The sequence below is a fragment of the Leopardus geoffroyi genome, chromosome B1 (assembly GCF_018350155.1).
Source record: "Leopardus geoffroyi isolate Oge1 chromosome B1, O.geoffroyi_Oge1_pat1.0, whole genome shotgun sequence".
Lineage (NCBI taxonomy): Eukaryota > Metazoa > Chordata > Mammalia > Carnivora > Felidae > Leopardus > Leopardus geoffroyi.
In genome coordinates this window covers 174,534,945-174,558,110 of record NC_059327.1, presented here as the reverse complement: position 1 = coordinate 174,558,110, position 23,166 = coordinate 174,534,945, and the positions used below count along the sequence as shown (strand labels likewise).

At 44.7% G+C, this 23,166-nt stretch overlaps 1 protein-coding gene and 1 long non-coding RNA gene across 2 annotated transcripts in view; one reads left to right on the top strand and one right to left on the bottom strand.

Annotated features, from left to right (window-relative positions):
* LOC123596081 overlaps window positions 1-11,574 on the bottom strand; it is an 85,931-nt gene extending 74,357 nt beyond the window's left edge. Inside the window, exon 1 of the long non-coding RNA XR_006711517.1 lies at window positions 10,575-11,574. This is a non-coding gene — a long non-coding RNA (uncharacterized LOC123596081). The remainder of the gene's footprint in view (window positions 1-10,574) is intronic.
* NWD2 (NACHT and WD repeat domain containing 2) overlaps window positions 9,337-23,166 on the top strand; it is a 185,576-nt gene continuing 171,746 nt past the window's right edge. The window contains exon 1 of the mRNA XM_045474293.1: window positions 9,337-10,626. Within this exon, the coding sequence (XP_045330249.1) occupies window positions 10,476-10,626 (151 nt within the window). The 5' untranslated portion in view covers window positions 9,337-10,475. The remainder of the gene's footprint in view (window positions 10,627-23,166) is intronic.

Genomic DNA, 23,166 nt, shown 5'->3' with positions numbered 1-23,166 from the left:
CACCGTGAGCAGTCATTTCTTCCAGATAGCAGCTGTTCATTGTCTCTAATCTGCTGTGGTTTTGCCAACCAGGAAAAGCCACCTTGTTTGAATTTTGTACATAGTAAGTGTGAAAAGACCCTGACAGAGACCCTCTGGGGATTTCCCACTGAGTCCAGTGAGTGAGGGTCAGTGTGTATTAACATTGTAACATGCTGTCTAGCTGCTTAGAGAATTCTTTTTAGCTCACTTTCTTATTTTTGGTTGTGGTCCAAGAGAGGTGAGCTTTGCCAGGCATCTGAGTCTTAGAGAGGTGGAGCATGATTATTCTAATTTTCTTACAAGAAATGCAAAAAGCATTCAATTCACCTCTTATCCATAGCATCCAAAGTTCTGGGCCACTTACGAGCACAGGAAGTGTATTTTGCTGGTTTGAGCTGTGTAATGGTCTGACAATCTAACCTCTAAACCTCTTTCTAGTGTTTAGAGAATTCTACACAGCCTAAGTCTAGATACAGGGCAGACAGTATCTCTTCCTAGGTTCCCAGTCCCAGAAGCCAGAGTAAAGAACTGTACAGGACAATAGTGATGGCAATGGAGCCAGGGTGGGATCCAGTAAATGGTACTCATGGTGGCAATGGCGTAAATGCTCTCCTGGATGTCTGTTCCTGTAGCACTTTGAGTGTGGATCCAATGGGCTGACCTCTTCAATCTGCTCCCATTTTACAAGCCTGGTTCTCCAGCCCTCCCGCAATAATGCAATAATTTTCCAGTAAATTGCTTGTATGCTTAAACCAATCAGCACTAGTTCTGGTATTTTTTTTTCAGCCAAGAACCCTGTGTAGGACATGTGGGTAATTTCTTGTATTTCTATCTAAATCATAATATAAGGCAGTCACTTGATTTCAAACCATAGTTTAGCTATATATTTGATTACAGTCAGTAAATTTAACTGTTCACATTCTTATTAACACACTCAGAGAAAGTGTCAAAATTCTGTTTTGACTTACCACTTCCAGTTTAGTTTTACTCTTCTCAGTACCTGAGAAACTAGCAAGTAGCATTTAGATCATTTTTAGAAAAAATCACTTTTTCCAGGGTTCCTGGGTGGTTCAGGCTGTTAACATCAGACTCTTGATTTTGGCTGAAGTCATGATCCAGGGTCATGGGATCAAGCTCTGTGTCCAGCTCCACACTGAGCATGGAGCCTGCTTAAGACTCTCTCTCCCAGGGCTCAGTTGGTTAAGTGTCCAACTCCAGCTCAGGTCATGATCTCACTGCTTGTGAGCTTGAGTCCCTCATCAGGCTCTGTGCTGATAGCTTGAAGCCTGGAGCCTGCTTTGGATTCTGTGTCTCTGGCTCTCTCTGCCCCTGCCCTGCTTGCATTCTCTCTCAAAAATAAATAAACATTAAAAAAAAAAAAAGACTCTCTCTCCCTCTCCCTCTGCAACCCACCCCCCCGCCCGAGCCCACACTCACATGCTCTCTCTCTCCCTCTCAAAATAAAATTAAAAATTAAAAATTTTTCCTCCCATATTTTCTTCTACAATTTTTATGGTTTCACATCTTACATTTAAGTCCTTAATCCATTTTGAGTTGGTTTTTGTGTATAACGCAAGGTAAGTTACAACTTTCCATTTTTTTTTTTTTTTTTTTTTGCATCATACCTAGTTTTTTTAACAACATTTATTGAAGAGACTATCTTTCCCCCTTTCTGTCTCCTTGGTATCCTTGTTAAAGATTAGTTGACTGTATATGCATGGGTCTATTTCTGGGCTCTCTATTCTGTTCTATTGCTCTGTTTTTATGCCAGGACCATACTATTCGATTACTGTAGCTTTGCAACATAATTTGAAATCAAGAAGTGTGATACTTCTGTCTTTGTTCTTCTTGCTCAAGACTACTTTGGCCATTTGGGGTTTTTGTGAATTTTACGATTCTTTTTTCTATTAGTTTTGGCAATCATGTTTTGGATATGACTCCAAAAGCACAGGCAATAACTGAGTGAGATTACATCAAACTAAAGAGCTTCTGTAAAGCAAAGGAAACCAACAAACCTACAGAATGGGAGAAAATGCTTGTAAAACATGTATCTGATAAGGGGTTAATATCAAAATAGGGGCACCTGGGTAGCTCAGTCGGTTAAGCATCTGACTTTGGCTCAGGTCATGATCTCGTGGTTTGTAAGTTTCAGCCCTGTGTCGGGCTCTGTGCTGACAGCTCAGAGCCTGGAGCCTGCTTTGGATTCTGTGTCTCCCTCTCCCTCTGCCCCTCCCCTGGTAGTGCTCTGTCTGTTTCTCTCTCAAAAATAAATAAATATTAAAAAAAAATTTTAACAATCAAAATACATAAGGAACTCATACAACTTAAAAGCAAAAACAAAACAAAAAGAAAAAATCCACAAATAATCTGATTAAAACATGGGTAAAGGAACTGAATAGATAGTTCTCCAAAGACACACAAATGGCCAACAGGTATATGAGAAAATGCTCAACAGCACTAATCATCAGGGAAACACAAATCAAAACTACAATGAGATATCACCTCACACCTATTAGGAAGGTTGTTCTCTAAAAAACAAAAGATAACAAGTGTTGGCAAGGATGTAAAGAGAATCTTTGTACACTGTTTGTGGGAATGTATATTGGTATAGCTTTTATGGAAAACAATTTGGAAGTTTCTCAAAAAATTAAAAATAGAAGTACCATATGATCCAACAATCTTACTTCTGGGTAGATATCCAAAGGAATTGACATCAGGATCTCAAAGAAATAGCTGTACTCCCACGTTTATTACAGCACTGTTCACAATAGCCAAGATAGGGAAACAACTTAAATGTGCATTAATGGATGACTGAAGAAAATGTGGTACTTACACATACTGGAATGATATTCTGTCTTAAAAAAAAAAAAAAAACAGGGGCGCCTGGGTGGCGCAGTCGGTTAAGCGTCCGACTTCAGCCAGGTCACGATCTCGCGGTCCGTGGGTTCGAGCCCCGCGTCGGCTCTGGGCTGGTGGCTCAGAGCCTGGAGCCTGTTTCCGATTCTGTGTCTCCCTCTTTCTGCCCCTCCCCCATTCATGCTCTGTCTCTCTCTCTCTGTCCCAAAAATAAATAAAAAAAAAAAAAACAAAAAACGTTGGAAAAAAAAAAAAAAAAAAAAAACAAATCCTACCATTTGCAACAACATGGATGGACCTGGAAGACATTATACTGAGTTAGATAAGCCAGACACAGAAACACAAAAGAAAGCATGATTTCACTTAAATATGGAATCTAAAATAGTCAAACTTATAGATAGAGTAGGATGGTAGGTTTCCAGGGGCTAGAAGAAGGGGGAAACAGGGAGAGAATGACGAAAGGGCACAAAATTTCAGTTACGCAAGAGAAATAACTTTTGGAGATCTCCTATTCAGCACAGTGCCTACGGTTAACAATACTGTATTGTATGCTTAAAATTTGCTTGTTAGACAATCTACCACAATTTGACATTAGTATTTGTGTTGAGGTATGGTAACTTCTTAAAAGAATGGGAAGATCTACACTTAAATATCAACTCAAAATGAGTACAATCACTTTGTGTCCATTAACTTCTAAAAAGATTTCAAAAAAGATTTGGTTACTCTTTCCATGACCTAAGGCCTGAGATGTGGCTTGACCATACCCAGAATGAGTATTAGATGCCAAAAAAATGTGGGAGGGGGGAGGGGAAGGGGGGGACAGAGAGAGAGAGAGAATATTCATGATGCTAAGCAAGAACCAGAGATGAAATGTGGAAAAATAATATCTTTTTTCCTAAGCACATTTCCAATTCTAGGTTCCAGTTTTTCTTGAGATTCATTTACACTTCTGCCCGTGCAGTCTGTATAAGATCCTATATTCTTAAACACAAACAAAAAACAAAACAAATCCTCCTATATATTTTTTTTTTAATTTTAAATATTTATTTTTGAGAGATAGGGAGAGACAGAGCCTGAGTGGAGGAGGGGCAGAGGAAAGGAGACACAGAATCCCAAGCAGGCTCCAGGCTCCCAGCTGTCAGCACAGAGCCGAACACAGGGCTGGAACCTACAAGCCGTGAGATCATGACCTGAGCACAAGTTGGACCCTCAACTGACTGAGCCACCCAGGCCCCCTAAACCTCCTATTCTTAAAAGAAATTCCTCCTTCGTTTCAGTTATTTACCACTAAAAAAATTTTGTCTAATGCAGAATTAGATTTGTATTGTCTTTTAAAAATGTCACACATACCTATATTTTTACAATAAAAATATATATTATAGTTATAAATATATAAATATAATAGATATTATATTTCTACACCATATTTATTTTGAGAGGAAGAAAATAAGTCCCCTAAATTTTAAATCTGCTCCAAACACTCCAAATGATGGCCAAATGATCTTCCCATACTTTCCAAGAAGTGATAGGAGTACAGAATTTAAACCTGTTTGTGAATCATTTGATTTGTAAATGTTTCTCAAAACCTCAAAGCAATCCTAAATAACTGCCTACTCTTTACCCTGACTAAATGTAAATAACCTGTCAATTTCTGCCTATTGTTTTCTAAATTTAGTCAGTAGGATCACTTACATTATGTGACCCAAGCAGACACATGGTGTAACTGTCACTAATCAGGCTAAAGGACTGTGATGGGGACCATTATTTTGTGAAGAAGTTATTTCAATCAAATAACAAATATAAAGCAGAACTGCAAGAGTATTTTTTTAGAAAATAGAATCCATAGAATTATGTTTAGAGAGACTGTGATAGAATTACCATCTATGCTTAATTTTTACAGGAAAAATACCCAGGAAAAGAACACTTGGTCCCATTAAAACTTTGGGGGACCAAAAGTAAAATTAGCATACATTCAAGTTTAATACTCTTCTAGTTAAGTACAAGCATTTAAACAACGAGATGATTGACCCGGACAGTACATTTAAGATACTGGGGCCATGTCAGTATGGAATACTATAAAGAGAATATTTTTTGTATCTTATTCATGTGGATTCAGTCTTCTGTGGTAGAAAGATGTCATTTAATAACATAGGGAGAGAAATCTGGTTCACATTCTAGCTTTGCTATCTACTAGCTACCTGAATTTGGACAAATTATTTAAACTCTCGGAGCCTCTTGTTACTCATCTACAAAACTGAGCTGTTAATAGAATTAAAGGATATGGAACATAGCTTTCACTCAGTAAAAAATACGGAAATCAATGTAAATAAGCCATGTAGGTAGCATTGCAATCCAGGGGGAGTGTTTTATACCCTGTATGATTTGGCTTGCCTAACAACCCATATAAATTTCATAGAGAGGTACAAATGATGTCCATCAATTTGGCCAGATGGATCTTGTTATATATTGGTAGTCATGTGATACATTGTAATTAAATCCATGGTTTGGTGGTCAGAGATTTAGTTTTAATACTGGCTCTGCCAACCACTAACTGAATGAACTTGGGCATGCCGCTTAAATCTCTTGATCTACTTTTTCATATTAAAAAAAAGGGGGAAGGGGAGAAGGGTAGTATAGTTAATGCAGAAACTACCTCTCAGGGTTAGAATCAAAATGAGTTAACATGTGTGAAAGAGCTTTGTAAAAAGCAATTCTCCAAACCAGCATCAGATAAAGGGACAAGAGAGGAGAGGGTACTGTGTTTAAGATTAATGGCAAGAGGGGGAAAATATTTGGCAATCATATAATGAAAATGCAATATCTGACTGACAAATATGAAATAAACTACAAATTTTTAAACAACTCACCTTACTTTCTTCTACTTTGTGTGGTATGCCCAGTGCTTACAAAACAATGTGAGTATTTAGAAGGTTGTAAGAGGCAGACTGATCAAAAAATACATTAAACAGATTTGGAAGGGGGTGGATATAAAGTTAGAATTTCTGAGTCATGAAAACATCAGATAGCAATTTCAGAAAGGTGTAACTTTATTTAAAACCAAGCTGCTGTGAATTCTATTATGTCACAGACACCTCTGAATCAACCCTCTCTGTTGGCAAATTGTTATGCTGACAAATTCTCACATACACCGAAAATTTCCACTTTGTAAACAAGTAAGTGGGTTCCTGATGGCCCAGCTTTTCTCCTGAGCTGGAACCTTGGAAAGCAGAGTCCTCATCTGAGTGGACCTGTATAATCTACTCCTCACATCCCCAAAGCAGATTCAAACCTTTATCACTCACATCCAAGGGCCACCATGAACATTAATGTAACATTAAATTTGACATTCTTGTTCAAGTCTAGGAAACACAAAAACACATCATTGGCTTCATTGGCTAGATTTCCCGAGATAGTTAGAATAGGGTGTGATAATTTGGTCATTTTTATAACCCCAGGGGCTCTATTTTCACTTCTGTCCATGTGGACAAATACAGAACACTGGTCCAGAAGAACCCAGGATATTTGACATGCAGAAAAGTGAGTGTACATATAGGTAAATACAGCTTGAGGGGTGGCCCTTCCTTCTGCTGGGTCAGAGTCAGTGGCAGGGGCTCTGGTTGTGTGCTTTATGTTCACCAGCCCTGTCATCTCAGCAGGATGACCTGGCCAAGGGATAGAGCCATGCAGATGGGTGAAAAACCACTGCCAGTGCAGGGAAGGGGAGCAGGTGAGGTATATTTCCATAACATGGACCTTAGACAGGGGAACCTGCACATACATCGCCAAAGATGATGTGTGCACATCATAAAAGGTATTCAAGGGACAGCTGTGTCCAAAATGGGATATCAAGTGGGGATATTAGAGGTGTTGGGCCCTGGCCCCAGATACAGTGCGATTTAAAGAATCTATCACAGTGTCTAGCTTACAAGTGCTCAGTATATCAATATATTAGCTTAGGTTTCCTTCCTCCTGTTTTATAAAACTACCTTGTGAGAGGGGCATTATCATATATAAGGGGAGTTGGAGTCCATGAGCACAACGTTCCTCCTAGCTCTATGAGTAGGAAGAACCTAGCAGTAATTGAACCTTTGAACAGTCCTGTTTTTATCAAGGGCTGCGACCATTGTTGCCTAAAGACCATGCCTCTCTGTGGCCCTCCGTCCTGTTAACCGGGGTGTGTGGGAGGATGAAGAGGGGAATACCCGTCCTTGGTCACAAGCTAGGTTCCCAACCCATTTTTCCTGTACTTTTATCTTCCAATTTCTAGACGCTTTAAACTTTCCAGCCGGCTGCAAGGATGATATGGGTTTACCTGTGGTCTTATGAGGAAACAACAGGAATACAAGGCATTCTGCAATTACGTTGGGAGAGTCTAGTCCAGGGTGATCTTGTAGACATAGACCTTCTTTGCCACACGGAAGCAGAGGTGATAACCAGCCTTCCACACCTGTGAACGCAGACCTGAACATCTATCTTCCAGGTTACTAAAGATGTCAGCCAGGGCCAGACCCAGGCAAAATTAGAAAATAGAAGAGGTTTGTTGCAAAGAGTGCGAAGACTGGGGCCACAATACCTGGATCCCATAGTTATATGACCTTGGACAAGCCCTTCTCTTTTTTGAACGTTGGTTTTCTCATGTGTAAAATGGAAGGAATAATAACAAGTTCAATATTTGATGAAGAGGAGAAAATGTTTGTAAAGTGTTTTAAACGGATATAAAAACAAAACAGTCTCCCAGCTAGAAGTCAGGGCCTGCCTTCCACATTCAAACCAGCTCCTTCCCTTCCGTTTTCAGTTCTTTTCTCTTTTCTTTCTCTCTCCACTGGTATAGTCACAAGTGCCTTGGGGTGGGAAATAAATCTAGTTAATTCCTAACAGTGTTAGTGCCAAGGGTGACATTTCCCTTATGCCATTTCCACACTAATGAATGAATCTCTGGTTTTAGGAGATCAGATGTTAGCAAGAGACAGAAAACTTCGAAGAAGATAGGAGAGAGATGTATGTGTATATGTGTATGGAGGAGGGAGGTGGTTGATTGGGTAGTGTCCTTAGGAGGTGTCCTAAGGTAGACAGCTCCCTGATAACCCAAAGACAGCGCTGGCTCTACCTATGTGAAGCTGGCTGTGCAGGGAGCCCTTTAAAACACCGCCGCACAAAAAATGTGAAAGTCTCTCTCCTCTGCATCCTTGGTCTGCAGTGACACTGGCAGATGCTAAACTTCGGCCTGTCTAGAACAGTTAATTAGGTTATAGATGCTGCCAAAAATCCCAAAGTCATCTTAAGAAAGTGCAACACTTTGAGATGTGAAGCAAAGGTCAGAAGACACAAACACTAATCTGATTTTTAAGAGAGAAACCACCAAATAAGTAGGGGGAAACGAAAGAAAGGAAGGCAGGTCCCTGACAATCCGGCAACTTCTTATCAGTTTCTTACAAACAGCATTGAGATTAGGCATAAAGTGGTCCTGGCTCTTTTCTCCAGTAATAAATACTGTATATTTATAAAGGCCGGTACTGTAATGGACACTGTATATTCATGACCTGTTCCAGAACTCTCAGTCCATACCTCCTGGGATATCAGGAAATCTTTCAGAGACCTCCTTCCTGCCGGACAATGTTCCCACCTGGGAGTAATAAAGCTGGAGAGGGAAGGAGATAATTTGCTAAATGGAATCAGTTGAACAAATGCCTGGGTATGTTCAACGTTTCTTTACTGGTTGCATCAAATTATTACAGAGTACGAACGGTTGACTGCCCCCTGGTTCCCAGTAGTGGAGAGGCAGCCTTAAAAACCCAGAGACCCAATTCCTCCGAAAGGTTACCCCAGAAAGCATGTTTTGGGAACGGGGTGGGGTCAGAAAATAAACAGCAGTGCATAGGACTTCACTGCCACCAGCAGGACCTAGGAGAAGTGCAGGCCAGGAGGAGGCCAGGAGAAGCCCCAGGAGAGAAGATAAAATTTGCAGCTGAGCTGCCCGCACCCTGTGCCCAAGCACCCCCTTTCCAATCCCAAAGGTTTGGAAAAGCCGTTCTTCCTCTCTAAGAGCCAGGAGTTCCTGCCCCAAAGCTCACAATGAGAGGTTTGGACGCCAAACTCCAATTAAGGCTCCAAACACACCTCCTCCCTTCCCCCACCCCAAGTACAATCACACTTTTAATTCTACGAGGTCTTCTTCCTGTCCTGGAATTTGCAGTACTTGGCAAGGGCAGTTAGCGTGCACCGGAGACGGTGATTTTACGTTGGGGTCCCTCGGCATCTTACGTCACCCCGCCGTAGACCAGACCCCTAGAGCTACGACTCCCAACCGCGGGGTAGCAGAGTTCCGCGACCGCTCTGGCCCCGTCGGATCAGCGTCAGGCGAAGCCTGCAGGGACTTGGAAAAGCGGCCAAAAGCCAACTCTGATCTCTCGCACTCCGCCCCAATCCGTGGCCACCTGCACTTTGCGGGCTCTTGCGCCAAACAGCGCTCCCCGGAGCCCCCAAAGGCCTGCCGGGCCCAGGCGCGCACCGGGTGGCACGGGGCTCCTGGAGCCGCCCAGCTCGCGGAGTGGCCCGGGAATGCGCCAGGGCGGGGGCAGGAAGGACCCCTCTGGAGCCTTCCAGACCTCGGGAAGGCTTCCCGCGGAGACCCACTCTTGGAAAGGTTCCGCGACCACGCGGCGAGGAGCACGTGAGCGGCACGGCTTCTCTATAAAAACCCCCGGCTCTGCCGAGCGTGAGGCTAGCGGAGCGGCAAGACAGTCACCTGCGCCACCTGAGGCCGGGCGACGGTGACAGCCCCTCCAGGACGCTCAAAAGGGCCCCGAGTTTTGATGCTTTGCACCCTCGGGGGCCGGACTCAGTGCGTGAGTCTAACTTTGAGGCCGGAATTGGCGGCACGTAGGCAAAGAGGCGCCGGCGCCGGTAGGCGTGCGTTCCCCAAAATGCTGAGGGCTTGTTTGACCTTTAGGAGAGTTGGAGGAGTCAGAGGGATCTCGGGCTAGTTTCTTTCACGTTCTCCACCAAGGAGACAGCCACGAGCGCTCGGGATCGTCCTCAGAGAAGCCCGGGAGGCCCACGGGCAGCCCGCGGCCCCCGCGCCCCCGCCCCTGCCGCCCATTAAGCCGCGGGTGAGTTCACCGCCCCGCGGAAGGACGTTCCCATAAAGTCGGGCGCCTTTAGCAGATAAAGTTCGAGCAGCTCTCCTCCGCTCGGTCCCCGTCACCTCGGCGACCCCTCTTCCCGCGGCAGGCGCGGACGGGGAGATGGCTGCGGGCTGGGCGGCCGGCGCGGGCGCTTCCCGGCGCAAAGAGGCGCCGCGCGCGTAGCCGCCGCCGCCACCGCCACGCTGACCTCCCGCCGGCTGCTGTGCTGAGCCCCCGGCGGCGGGCGAAGGCTGACGCCCAAAGGGCCGGGAGGCAGCGGCGTCAGCGGCCCGAGGGTCCGTATGGCCGCCCCGCGCCTGCCGGTGGTGTGCGCCGCGGAGCTCGCCGGCGGCGCCTCGGGCTCGGGGCGGCTCTGAGCCGCGCCGCCTGCGGGGATCGACCTAGCTGCTCCGCGGAGCCGCGGGCAGGAACCGAGGACCAGGAGGCGGCGGCGGCTATTCCTCCCAGAGGGCGATGTGGCCGGCCGGCGCGGGCACCAGGCTGCCCTGTCCCCGGGACTCTGCGCTCCGGCGGGCGGCTTTCTCCGGGAACCTCAACGCCCTGCCTTCTCACCTCGTGCCCGCCGGGCGAAGCGTGCGGGTCTTCATCAGCGCCAACCCTGAAGGTAAGTCCTTCGCCCGGATTTGCCCGTCAGTCCTTCCGTCCGTCCGCGCGCGCCGGGAGCCGGAGAGTTTCCGCAGCACAGCCGGGCGCGCCGTGCGTGCCCAAATCTCCCTTCCTCCAGCTGAAAGCGTGGATGGCCTGAGCGCGTGGGAATTTCATTTGAATCACTTTTATTCTCCCTTCGCTCATCCCCTCTGCCCGCTGGCTTCCCCTGGGACCCCCATTCTCGCGCCCCTCGCCCGGGTTACTAATTCAGATCGAGCTAAGAAACGTCCGAGGCATTAGACGCTTCTGGAAGCGCCAACCTGCTTCCACTGCCACCTTTTCTTTTAGCGGTGTCTTCTCCGGGTGTTCGCGAACGCAAATAGTAGTTCGTCTCGCTCCCGGCTCAGCTGCGGGGTCCTGAAGGAGGGCTTCCTCCCTTGGTACTTGTTCGCGCCGAGCGGGGTGAGCATATGGGGTTCCCTGAGACTAGCCTCTTGTGAGTGAGACGGTGCCCTTCGCTTTGGAGGGCAGAAGAATCCTCTGTGAACCGAAGGCCCGCGGCGATTGCAGAGGAAACGCGCTGTGGGGCCCCGGGATAGATGGGCGTTCATCCCGGCGCTGGTTTCGTGGCGAGCGCTCAGGAGTTCATCTCCACAGCTGGACCCCGGGCTTAATTTCCCGGTTTGGAACCTGACCTACTCAGGCCTGTTTCTGCTCAAGGCTGGGCACCTGGTAGGCGCCAAACGCAAACTTGTTGATTTCTCGCATTCGCAAATCACAGCGGCTGAGCGCTGGATGGTTCATTTCTTTTTTTGCTCAACACTGCCTTTGAGTTTTAGGACCTGAATATTAACTTTCCTTACTAGTAAGTGAAGAAGTAGGAAGCTTTTGACTTAACTGGATAAAACTGCGGGAATTGCTCTTTTCTAGAAAAAGTAAATGTGTGGCCATAAGATAAGTTTTGCAGGAGCCTTTTTTTTTTTTTTTTTTTATGCACTCTAACAAGCTTTGAATCTGACAAAAAGTAAGCGTTAACAATCATTAGATATAATCTTTTTAACCCAAGAGTCTGGTTGCTTTTGAAAAGCATTTTGAGAGACTAACAAAAATAACTTTCTAAAGAAGTTGTAAAAAACAAAACAGAAATCTCAGGGAAACTTTACATTATGTCAGGGCATTGGGGAAAGACTCCAATAGGTAACTCACAGTTACCTATATAATAATAGAATGTATACTTTTTGAGACAGAGGCACAACTGTGCTAATAAAGTTTGCAGCTCATTTTCACAAAATTTAATAATTGAGGTATTTAGGAAATTACTGTCCACCCTTTTAAAACCTTTTAAAATCTCAGATATGTCTTCCAGGATTTTTACTTAAGTCTGAATAAAGGAAAACATGGAGATATGCAGCCTGTTTAAAGACTACTGGTAATCTGCAATTTAAGTATTCAAGGTGTTTTTTTTTTTTTAATGCTAAAACATTTTTTTAAGTGGTTGGGAGAATTGTGTTAGAAAATGTTGTCTTAAAATTTTCACTTCTCCTAAGCTTGAAAGAAATTTCATGAGAAGTGTTTAAGTCTGCTGATGTAGAACCAGCAAAATTACTGTTTTTCTTTAAACATGTTCCTTCAAAAATACTGTGAAAATGTTAATATGAGTAGTTTGTTTTTCCTTTAAATTTGTAATTTCTAAAATAAAAATCGATCATGAATGTATGTTAAGTCAGGTTAACATTGAATTAATATTTAAGATTAATGTCATTTTTTTCGTAAGCTTGTCCATATGATTCTTCAAATTTTCTGGTTTCTTAAAAGCTTTGCCATATGTTACTCTTAGGAAAGCAAACAGAAGGGAGGCTTTCGTGTCTCCTGCTTACTGTTTGAGCTGCTAAGCTTGTACATTGATCTTGAAGGACCAGAAATGTGACTTCTACGTGAGAAGTTGTAACAGGGTTAGCACCCAGATTTGATCAAATTGGAAAGTCGAGGGTATATTAAATAGACAGAGACGGGTATTTTTGAGGGTCCTGTGCAGGAAACCTTGCAATCTTGGTAAATGCTCTATCAGAGGCAGCACTCCACCACAAAATTTTTGTGGATGCAATTCAGGAAGCAAATGGTTGTGTTTTGGTTCCATCCAATATTAGATTCTTGGCCAATACTCAAGAGCTTCTCCACTGTCCAATTAAGACAAAGAACATTATCTCATGCTTTTCTCTACAAGTGGAAATCAATTCATGCTCTAGATAAAAGCTGCTTTGTGTTGAACTCCTAGCAGTATGTTTAAGAATTCAGTTAGGGTCTCCCTTAGGTTATTGTGTTAATACGTATTGCTTTAAAAGGCTTGTATGGACTTTACTTATCAATAATAAAGGTAATACATAAAAATTACTTTCCCATGTGTTAGCTCATTCAGTATTTTAATTTTGATTTCCATCCCCAAATCCTGTCAGGATGGTGGACCAGGGGCTGTTCTCCCTGTTTCACAGATAAGGAAACTAAGGCTGTGCCAGGTTAAGCTACTTGCCTGAACCTGGATAGCAAAATAACGTGGAGCTTTCAGGCGACTCAAAACATCTCTCTTGGTACTCTGTGGCCCAGCCTAGGTTTATGCCAGATTTCTGTGAAATCTCTTCCACCCACATGGACAAGACAATCAGCTGGATATATAGTGGATAAGTGTTATCCTTACTCTTGAATCCTGACAGCCAGCCAGAAGCTGACTAACAGGGAACATGGCTGCTCTGACCTACTTCACTTACACCAGAGGGGTAGCCTCAAGGGCATTCAAGGAAATTTCAGAATGTTCTGGACTCTAATGGACCTGTTTTGGTCCAAAAGTATATCTGCATACGACCAGTCCACGCCACATTAAGGACACTGGAGAAGAACCAGTGTGGGGGAGACAATAGCATTGTCCCAGATTCTCTTACATGAATAAGCCTTGGACTTCATCTAGTCCCACCTTCCACCCAAGGTAGAAATTCCATCTGTGGCTTCTGTATTAATCCTTGGGAGTCTTCTAGTTATTTAGCCATGTTTCTCTGCCAGAATGGCACATATACCTTCTTGGAACAGTGATTCTAAAACGTGTATAAAATCTTCCACTGTGATGAGCCTGAATTGTCCATGAATATGTGGAGGAGAAGAGCCAGCATAATTCTCTCCCTGTATTGAAATTCATGGGAGCCTAATAAATAATCCTCTTTGCCTCAATTCCTGTTGGGTTTTTTTTGTTTGTTTTTGTTTTTGTTTTTTTTGAGAGAGAGAGAAATAGGGAGAGAGGGAGAGGAAGGGAGGGGAGAGGCAGAGAGAGAGAGGAGAGAATCCCAGGCAGGTTCCATGCTGTCAGTGCAGAGCCTGATGTCAGGCTTGATTCCATGAGTTGAGAGATTGTGACCTGAGCTGAGACCAAGAGTCGAATACTTAACCAACTGAGCCACCCAGGCACCCCTGCCTTAACTCTTAATCAGTTTAGAGCACAGTAATGTCTTACTGAGCTCAGGCTGCTGCAACAAAATACCATAGACTAGGGGCGCCTGGGTGGCGCAGTCGGTTAAGCGTCCGACTTCAGCCAGGTCACGATCTCGCGGTCCGTGGGTTCGAGCCCCGCGTCGGGCTCTGGGCTGATGGCTCAGAGCCTGGAGCCTGCTTCCGATTCTGTGTCTCTCTCTCTCTCTGCCCCTCCCCCGTTCATGCTCTGTCTCTCTCTGTCCCAAAAATAAATAAACGTTGAAAAAAAAAAAATACCATAGACTGAGTGGCTTCAACAACAGACCTTTTATTTCTCAAAGTTCTGGGGGCTGGAAAGTCCAAGATCAGGGTGCTGGCAAGTGTGATTCCTGGTGCGGGACCTCCTTGTGATTTTCCAATGACCGTCTTCTCACTGTGTCCTTACATGACAGAGAGCACAAGCTTTGGTCTTTCTTCTTTTTCTTTAATAAGGATGCTGATCCCATAATGGAGGCCCCACCCTAATAACTTCATCTAAGTCTGATTACCTCCCAAAGGGTCTACCTCTAAATACCCTGACATTAGGGGTGCCCGAGTGGCTTAGTCAGTTAAGCATGCTTAACTCTTGATATCCACTCAGGTCATGATCTCACCATTCTAGAGATTGAGTCCCTATGTCAGGCTCTGTGCTGACAGCTCAGAACCTGCTTGGGATTCTCTCTCTCTCCTCTCTGCCCATCCCCTGTGCAGTGTCTGTCTCTCAAAATAAATAAAATACCATCACATTAGCTGTTAGGGCTTCAACATACGAATGGGGGAGGGGCAGAAATATTAAGGCCATAACATTCTATCCCTGCACCTCCCCAAATTCATGTCCTTTTTGCATACAAATGATATTCATTCCATACCAACAACTCCAAAAGTCTCGACCTGCTCCAGCATCAGTTCTGAAGTCTGCAGCCCAAAGTGTCGTCTAAATACAGCCTAAATCAGATATGGGTGAAAATCCAGATATGATTTATCCAGAGGCAGAAATCCTTTCCTGCTGTGAGCGTGTGAAACGAGAAAAGTTGTGTGCTTGCAAGATGGAATGGTGGGAGAGGCATAGGATTGACTCTGTCATTCTAAAAGGAAGAAATTGCAATGAAAAAAGGGATGAAGGGTCCCAAGTAAGTTCAAAAACTAGCAAGGCAAATACCATTAGGTCTTGAAGCCTAGAATAATGGTCTTTGGTTTGATGCTCTGCTTTCCATACCCCCTGGGGGTAGCAGTGCTACATCTGTAACTCTGTGGAAGGGAGTTACCCACCAAGACTCCAGGAGGCGCTGCCCTCAAGGCTTTGGACGATGCCATCTGCCCTGTTGAAGTCCAGGTGATGCCTTCCCCTACCTTTGAACCAAGATGCAACCCTGATGATCTCCAAATCTCCTTTGAGGTCATTCTCCCTTTGTGTTGAAGAACCACAGCTGAATCACCTTATAGCTCAGTCCTGCAGGATCTCAGTCCACTTATCTTCCTTGCAACCCCTGTCTTCCTCAGTTCCAGCTGAACCTTGCCTCTGCTGGGGTGGTCCGTGATTTACACCCGTATCAAAGGGTTGCTTGACCACACTCTTGGTTTTCAGAGCAAAAAACTCTCGGTTTGTCCTTTTGTGTGATACGGATAAACTGAGACTTTTCCAGATCCTAAAGTTCTGGTTCCTTTTTGTTTTAACAATTCCTTTCTCGGTTCCTCCTTTTTTTTTTTTTTTTTTTTTTTTTTTTTTTTCCCCTCCGCACACAGGAGGAACCAAGCCACCCCTTCATCCAGTTTCCTGGCTTACCAGTGCTACCTTCCACAAAACACTAGAACACAGTTCAGTGACATCGTTGACCACTTTATGGCACTTGCCTCTGCTCTGTTGGGCGATAACATGTTCCTGGTTTCAGTCTTAGGTGTCGCCCGGATGGCCAGTTCAGCAGAATGGCCATATTCTGTTCACAATTTCTGGATTCTCTAAGAATCTTTTTCCACAGCTCTCCTCTTTCCTTTCTGAGCTCTCCCCAGAATTGCCAGTAACCGTCTCTTTGTGGCAGTCGTGGCTTTTTCTAGCATGTACCTCCCAACTCTTCTAGTCTCTACCCATTACCTAGTTCCAAAGCTGTTTCCCCATGTTTTAGGTGTTTGTTACAGCAGCACCTGCCTCTTGGTAGCAAACTCTGTCTTCATTTCCTAGAGTTGCCATGACCTTGGCCCCAAACTGGGTTTTAAAGTACAGGAACTTACAGTCTCATGATTCTGGAAGCCGGAAGTCCCAAATCAAGGTGTCAGCAGGACTGTGCTCCCACTGAAGGCTCTAGGCAAGGGCCCGTCCTTGACTCTTCCTAGCTTCAGGTGGCTCCTGGTGGTCCATGCTGTGTGGACCTTGGCTTGCAGCTTTGTCCCTCCAGCCTCTGCCTCCATGGTCACTGGCAAGAAGGTCAGGTCCTCATGTGGTGGAAAGAGAACTATTGTGTCTCTTCCTCCTCTTATAAATAGGACAGTAATCCCATCATAGGGCACCTTCGTGACCTCGTCTAAACCTAATTACCTCCCAAAGGTCTCACCCCACAATACCATCACTTTTGGGCTTGGGGCTTCAACATATGAATTTGGAGGAACACAACCATTTAGTCCGTAACTGGTAATGTCTAAAGCAAGTAGAAGGTCAAGATATTGCTTTTATTACTGGTAAAAACTGATGTGGGCCCATGCTCCTTTATCATCTTTTGGGCCAGATACGATTTTGGAATTTCATATTTTTTAGGTTTAGGAAGAAAATGGTACGTATGCTATTTATTATGTAGGGTCTGGGTCATATCCCGTAAGCAAATATGAATGTGTGTATAAGGAAACATGCCTTCACTCTAAGCTGTACTTTCTGTAGTGCTGGAAGGTTTTCATCTGCCTTGTCCTGTGTGGTAGTACTAGTTAAATATAGCTGTTATTGAGCTTTTGAAATGTGGCTGGTAGGACTGAGAATCTATTGTAACTTAGTTTAAATTTAAATAGGCACATGGGGCTGTTGGCTATGACATGCAACACAGTGCTCTAAGGGGAAAAATGAGGATTTAAGTAGTTTCATGTCTGTTAGGGTCACGTTTTGCCACTGGTGACTCAGGTCACTTAAGGTTTTGCTGCCAGATGAATCGGGGAAAAATTTTTTGTTTTCATTACTTTGTGGATTCTGGAAGTGCAGGTAAGGACTGTGGACCTTTTGGAGGAAATATGGCTTTGGACTCAAGCCAAGTAGGGTTTTCCAGTGCTGAACCTCAGAACTGCATAAACTTCTCCTCCCAGGCAGTGTCAGCAATGGACCAGGGCATAAACCTGCCCCTTCCCCCAGCTGGTGGACAGAGTTGGCCCTTTGAAAATTTAAGACATGGAAGAACAGAGAAGAATGACAGGTTCACTTACAAGAGAGAACAAAGGGGCCGGACTGTTTGTGCTCAGATTTTCCTTCCAAATGCATCCGTCTGATTAAGACACTTCTGCCCTGAATAGTAAGTAATGGCCCTGTCCAGGGCTACTCTGCTAGTGGATCTCCCTATGTGTGTTGGGAGACATCAGGATTGGAGAAAAAGCTTCTCCAACACCTATTTTTGTCCCTTTTCACGCCCGCTCCGATTTATCCACTGGTCGACTTTGAGAGTCGTGCACGTTTGTCCATAGTATTCGTGATCAGCTGCTTTGTCCTTTTCCACGTGGACTTTGTATGTCTTTGCATGTTCCTGTGCTCTCTCTTCCATGTCTTTGAGGTCTTAGTAGAAACGTTTGTTCTCCGTTTTGGCAGAAGCCACAGTAAAGAGAGAAATATTTTCCCTATAGTTGTTGCAACCAGTGTTTATTTGACTTTTACTTTATCTTGTGCTCCCAGGCAAGAGGCAGAAAGATGTACATCAAGAAATTCAAATGAAAGCTATGAATATTCTTCACTGTGGTTCTTCTTACCTTCCCTGAAATGTCAATTATTTTTGAGGCTCCCTGGTTTTTCTTTTTTTCTTTTTAATGTTTTTTATTTTTGAGAGAGAGAGCATGAGTCAGGGAGGGTCAGAGAGAAAGGGAGACCCAACATGGGATTTGAACTCATGAACCATGAGACCATGACCTGAGCCAGTCAGACGCTTAACCAACTGGGCCACCCGGGCGCCCCATTTAAGGCTTCCTGTTTTTTCATTGTTTTTGCGAGTAATCAGAAAAAATAAAGTTAAGGGGCGCCTGGGTGGCTCAGTTGGTTAAGCGGCCAACTTCGGCTCAGGTCATGATCTTGTGGTCCGTGAGTTCGAGCCCCGCATCAGGCTCTGTGCTGACGACAGCTCAAAGCCTGGAGCCTGCTTCAGATTCTGCGTCTCCCTCTCTCTCTGCCCCTCCCCCATTTGTGCTCTGTCTCTCTCTGCCTTTCAAAAATGAATACATGCTTAAAAAAAAGAAAAAAAGTTAACACGGCAAAAAAAAAAAAAAAAAAAAAACTGTGTGTGCCCGCGTGTGTATACACACAGCTATTTGAACCACAAAGTTAATAGTCTTAAAGGAGAACATACTGAACTGCTACTTTATGGTAAATGCACATAGAGCATTCATACTGCATTCTCAACTTCTAGTGGTTGTATCTTCATGTCCTGGAGCAAATATCATTCAGGCAGGGCATGTTAGATGCAGGTACAAGACCAGAGAGCCGGACTGCCCGGGCTTGCCTCCACGGTCCACCTTTTAATGCTGTGATTCTTAAGCACGTTGCTTAACTACTTTGTTCTCAGTGTCCTAATCTGTAGAAAGAGGACAGTAATAGTGCCTGCCTTGCAGGGTTACTGAATAAATAAAGAACTTACAACAGGGCTGGGCCCATAGTAAACATGAAATAAATGTTTGCCATGGTCCCCCTTATTCTCTTTATCACTATTAGTTTCCGCTGTGATCCAGATCCTGTGCAGGCCTGGGTATGGAAGGATAAACCCTCCCCTCCTTATAGAAATGGAGTCTATGGAAGCATATCAGTTAGAATTCCACAGGAAAACAAGAAGCACTCCAGATACTTCAGGGAACTCAGCAGTCCCAAAAGTCATTGTTAAGAGTCTGAGGAGTGAAAGGGATACCGCTAGGCAGTTTCCAAAAGCCGTCACCTAGAGGGCAGGAAACCATAGAAGCCACTGCCAGTTGTCCTAGCTGCGAGCCGTGTAGCTGGCCAGTTTGTACAAACACGCCCATCTGCTGAAGCCGCGTATCAGCCGCCACAACTCAAGGCAGAAGAACTTATCCTGTTCCCTTGTCCTCCATATCTCATGCAGGCGCACCCCCCCCCCCCACCGCTCCCCGGCAGAGTCAGAATTGCACTTGGACCCTCGCAGTGAGTAAGTCTAGGCCCTTCCAGGCTTCCAGCACAAAAGAGAGAATGAAAGGAAGCGGTGATGGACACTCACCACCAACACGCAGGGTCTAGTCCAGGGGGGAAGTAGGCGCATTGACTTATTCAACCAGGAGACATTCATGGAACACTTACTCCACATGGAGGGCTGTTCTGGTGCCTAGAATACAGCAGTAACAAAACAGGCAGGTCTCTGTTCTCATGCAGTTTATGTAAATAATATATGCGATGAGCACCGTGCTAAAGATATGAGCAGAGCAGTAGAGAGACGCTGAGGAGGAGTAAGCCAGCCTAGAGCTCAGAATGAGGGTTGGGAGGGCTCCCCAGAGGAGCCAACGGAGCCAGGGTGTAAACACTATCCTACATGGTAATCAAATACGAGGCAAAGCGATGATGAGCTCTCTGGAGGGAATAGAAAGAGATTATTATTCAATGAAGAGCTTTTATCCCTTTGAACAAGAGAATGGAGCTGATGTCTTGAGGTGATAACTATGGTTTGTCCCTTAAAGGTGGCCCATTTAGAAAGCCATTTAAAAGAGTGCGACTTGAGTATATAGGGCCGGCTACAAAGACATTGTGACTTTATGGTTTAGTCAATCATCTACAGCTCTTTTAAGATTCTTGTCACGCGGTAGCAATGACACCACTTACTGTTTTAAAGGGTGTGTGTATATATGCGTTTTATTTTTTTCAGTTGTCTGCTGCTGTGTATCATGATGCCCACGCTGAAATTTAGTGACTTAAAACAATGATTTATGGTTTCCCACAGTTCTGTGCCTGCCGGGGAATCCAGGTAGGGCTTGGCCTGAAGAAGACAGGTAGGTACCTTCTGCCGAGCGTTGGCTGGAGTCACTCACTTGACTGCACTCAGCTAAGCCTGGGCGGAACTGGGCTGTGGAAGGTCCAGGAAGGCCTCACTCCTGTGCCTGGCTCCTCAGTGCTCCTCCACGAGGGCTTGCTCTCCAGCTTTTCTCCTCACTCGGAGGTCTAGCCCAGGATTCATTGTGGGGGATTGGCTACCCGAGAGAAGGGAAATGGCAGCCACCAGGCCTCTTAAGGCCCTGGAAGTCCCAGGATGTCATTTTCACTGTGTTCTGTCCATGCAAGTCCTAGGCTAGCCTAAATTCAGAGGGAGAGGAAATAGACCCTCTTTCTCAGATGAGCAGAGGTAGATGCACGTGGGGGGGGGGGGAGGGGGAGGAGTTAATGGTGGCCAACTTCAAAAGCTACCAAAACCCCAGTTGTATTGTGAAGTTTCTTTGGCCTGTTGTTGTCCTAATTAGGTTAAGTGAGTAAATGCTTGCAAAGTGAGTAACCTGGTGGCCTGGCACGTAGCACATGCCCGACAGGTGTTCACAGTTGTGCTGATCAGTGAGTTGTTGAGCACTGATGGGGACTCCGTGCACAGTGCCCTTGTAGAACCTTCCAAATTCTAAACTGAGAAAAACCGGAGCCTGCAAATAGATGAAAATACCACCATTGTTACTGAAGAGGTAATAACGGAGAATGCTTTTGTGCTTCTTGATACTAAACTCCAGAATTAGACATTCTTCTACCCACACACTGGCAGTGATTGGCCACCGGAGGGTCTGCCCCACAAAACACTGAGCCTGGAGAAGAGAGCATGACCTCTGCATGGACAGGTCAATTCCTGGGGGAAGGAGTGAGCGGGTGGACTGAGCTTGCCTGGTTTTATTTTTTCCCACATTTTCAGTCAAATGAGTCACCCCTTAAACCTTCCCACCCCTGTTCCAGGAAGTAAGGAAGGAGGTAAAAGGAACCCAGGAGTCCCATGCTCCAGAAGAAGCCTCCAGTTAGGGGAAGAAGGGCTTCTCCCCTAATCCAGATACTTACCTCTTTCAGTTTTAACATTTGTACACAGGATCACTTATATCGGATGTCTAGTTTGAAATAGCCCAAATTCTATCCCGGCCGGTATCTAACACAAGATGCTAAGCTATAAGGTCTGACATGCTTTGTATGTAATAGCAGTAACTATATCAGCTGTCTGTATCAGATACTTTCATAAGGTTAGTGCTTCAAGTGGTTCAGGTGGCCTTGGGGTAAGTCACTTCATCTCTCTAGAAACCACTACATTTTGGGGTAGATTGATAGGCAGCAATAGACAACCAAAAAACAAAAACAAACTCACAAACACCTTTTAAAATGGCAAATGATACAGTTCCTGTAGTGTGACAGGAATTCATCTACAGGGTACTTGGGTTTGATAAAGGCTTAGAGTTCTTTGCAACTCAAAAAAATTCTTACAAGTTTTGCCCTTACTGGTCATGTGATTTAAATCAATGTAAAACCCCTAGGAGGTGGTTCAAAAGTACACATATATGCTGAGTTATGGACAATCTAAAAGAAAGTCTGGTGCTACTAACTTAAAGACAGATTCCTTCCTGTTGCTGTTTCAAAGCTTTATCTTTCATATTTTTTACTGAAATCAAACAGGATTCCTTCTGCAAATTAAAGTAAGTAGGCTAATGTATAATTAGGAAAAGGATACGTGATAGAAAGTTAATAAAGAGATTGAATGGCATCCAAAGCTGTAGTTTCTAAGAGAATAATACCCACTTCTAATGAAATGCTTCCTTGAAATCTCATTTTCAATCCAAAATATTTGCTAGGCTTTGACATGAGTACAATCAAAACAAAGAGCAAAGCCCAGATGTCAGGTGTCTTATTCCAAGAGTGATTACAGAATCTAACTCAGAAATGAAACCACAAAATTAAAAAGCTATCTTTCATAAAGTTTAATCTGATCCATTATGGATAGTGTCAGATTCTTGCCACTGAATAGATTTCCTTCAGAGTTTATTCTAAGTGTCACCTGCAGTATTTATTAGATACCCATTGTGTACAGCCAAACTCGTAACTGGTTGGTGTGGAGAGTTACAGAGGAAGTAAGAGATACATACTGTCTTCATTCTTGATACTCCTGCAGCTAGGAAGCAATACAGGCATAACTACCAAAAGTATACTGTGCTTAGGGCTCCCTGATGGCTCAGTAGGTTAAGTGTCCGACTCGACTCTTGGTTTCAGCTCAGGTCATGATCTCATGGTTCATGGGTTCGAGCTACACGTCGGGCTCTGTGCTGATGGCATGGAGCCTGCTTGGCATTCTCTCTCTCTCTCTCTCTCTCTCTCTCTCTCTTTCTCTCTCTCTCTCTCTCTCTCCCCCCCCCTCTCCCCCCCCGTTCCTCCCCCTTTCACACACACACTCTCTCTCTCTCTCTCTCTTTCTCTCTCTCTCTCTCTCCCCCTCCCTCCCTCCCTTCCCCCCAAAATAAACAAACAAAACACCATGCTTGTGAGGTATTTCACACAAAGGGCACTTGGAAAAATTGGGATCAACCCGTGGTGTCTGATATCCCAGTCAGGCATGAGCTCATCAAATTTAGTCAAAAGGGAAAGACCAGGATGTGTCAAATCTAAGAAATGGACCTCTCTGGTGTAGAGGAGTGGCCAGTGGGGAACTGGGTCAGTTGTAGGTGATGAGAGTAAGTCTAGATCCAAGAGAAAGGCACTGTTTTTGAAGAGAAAGCATTTGTTACCAAAGAGGCGTAGTGAACACATATATGTTGAAATTTGTTTCATTTCCTTGAGTGTCAGAATAACCTCAGAGTTTACTCGGATAATAATTAGAGGGGTTCGGGCACAAGATAGGGACTCTGGGGAAGACCGAGGGGATAGTAAGAAGCATCTGGCAAAATCAAG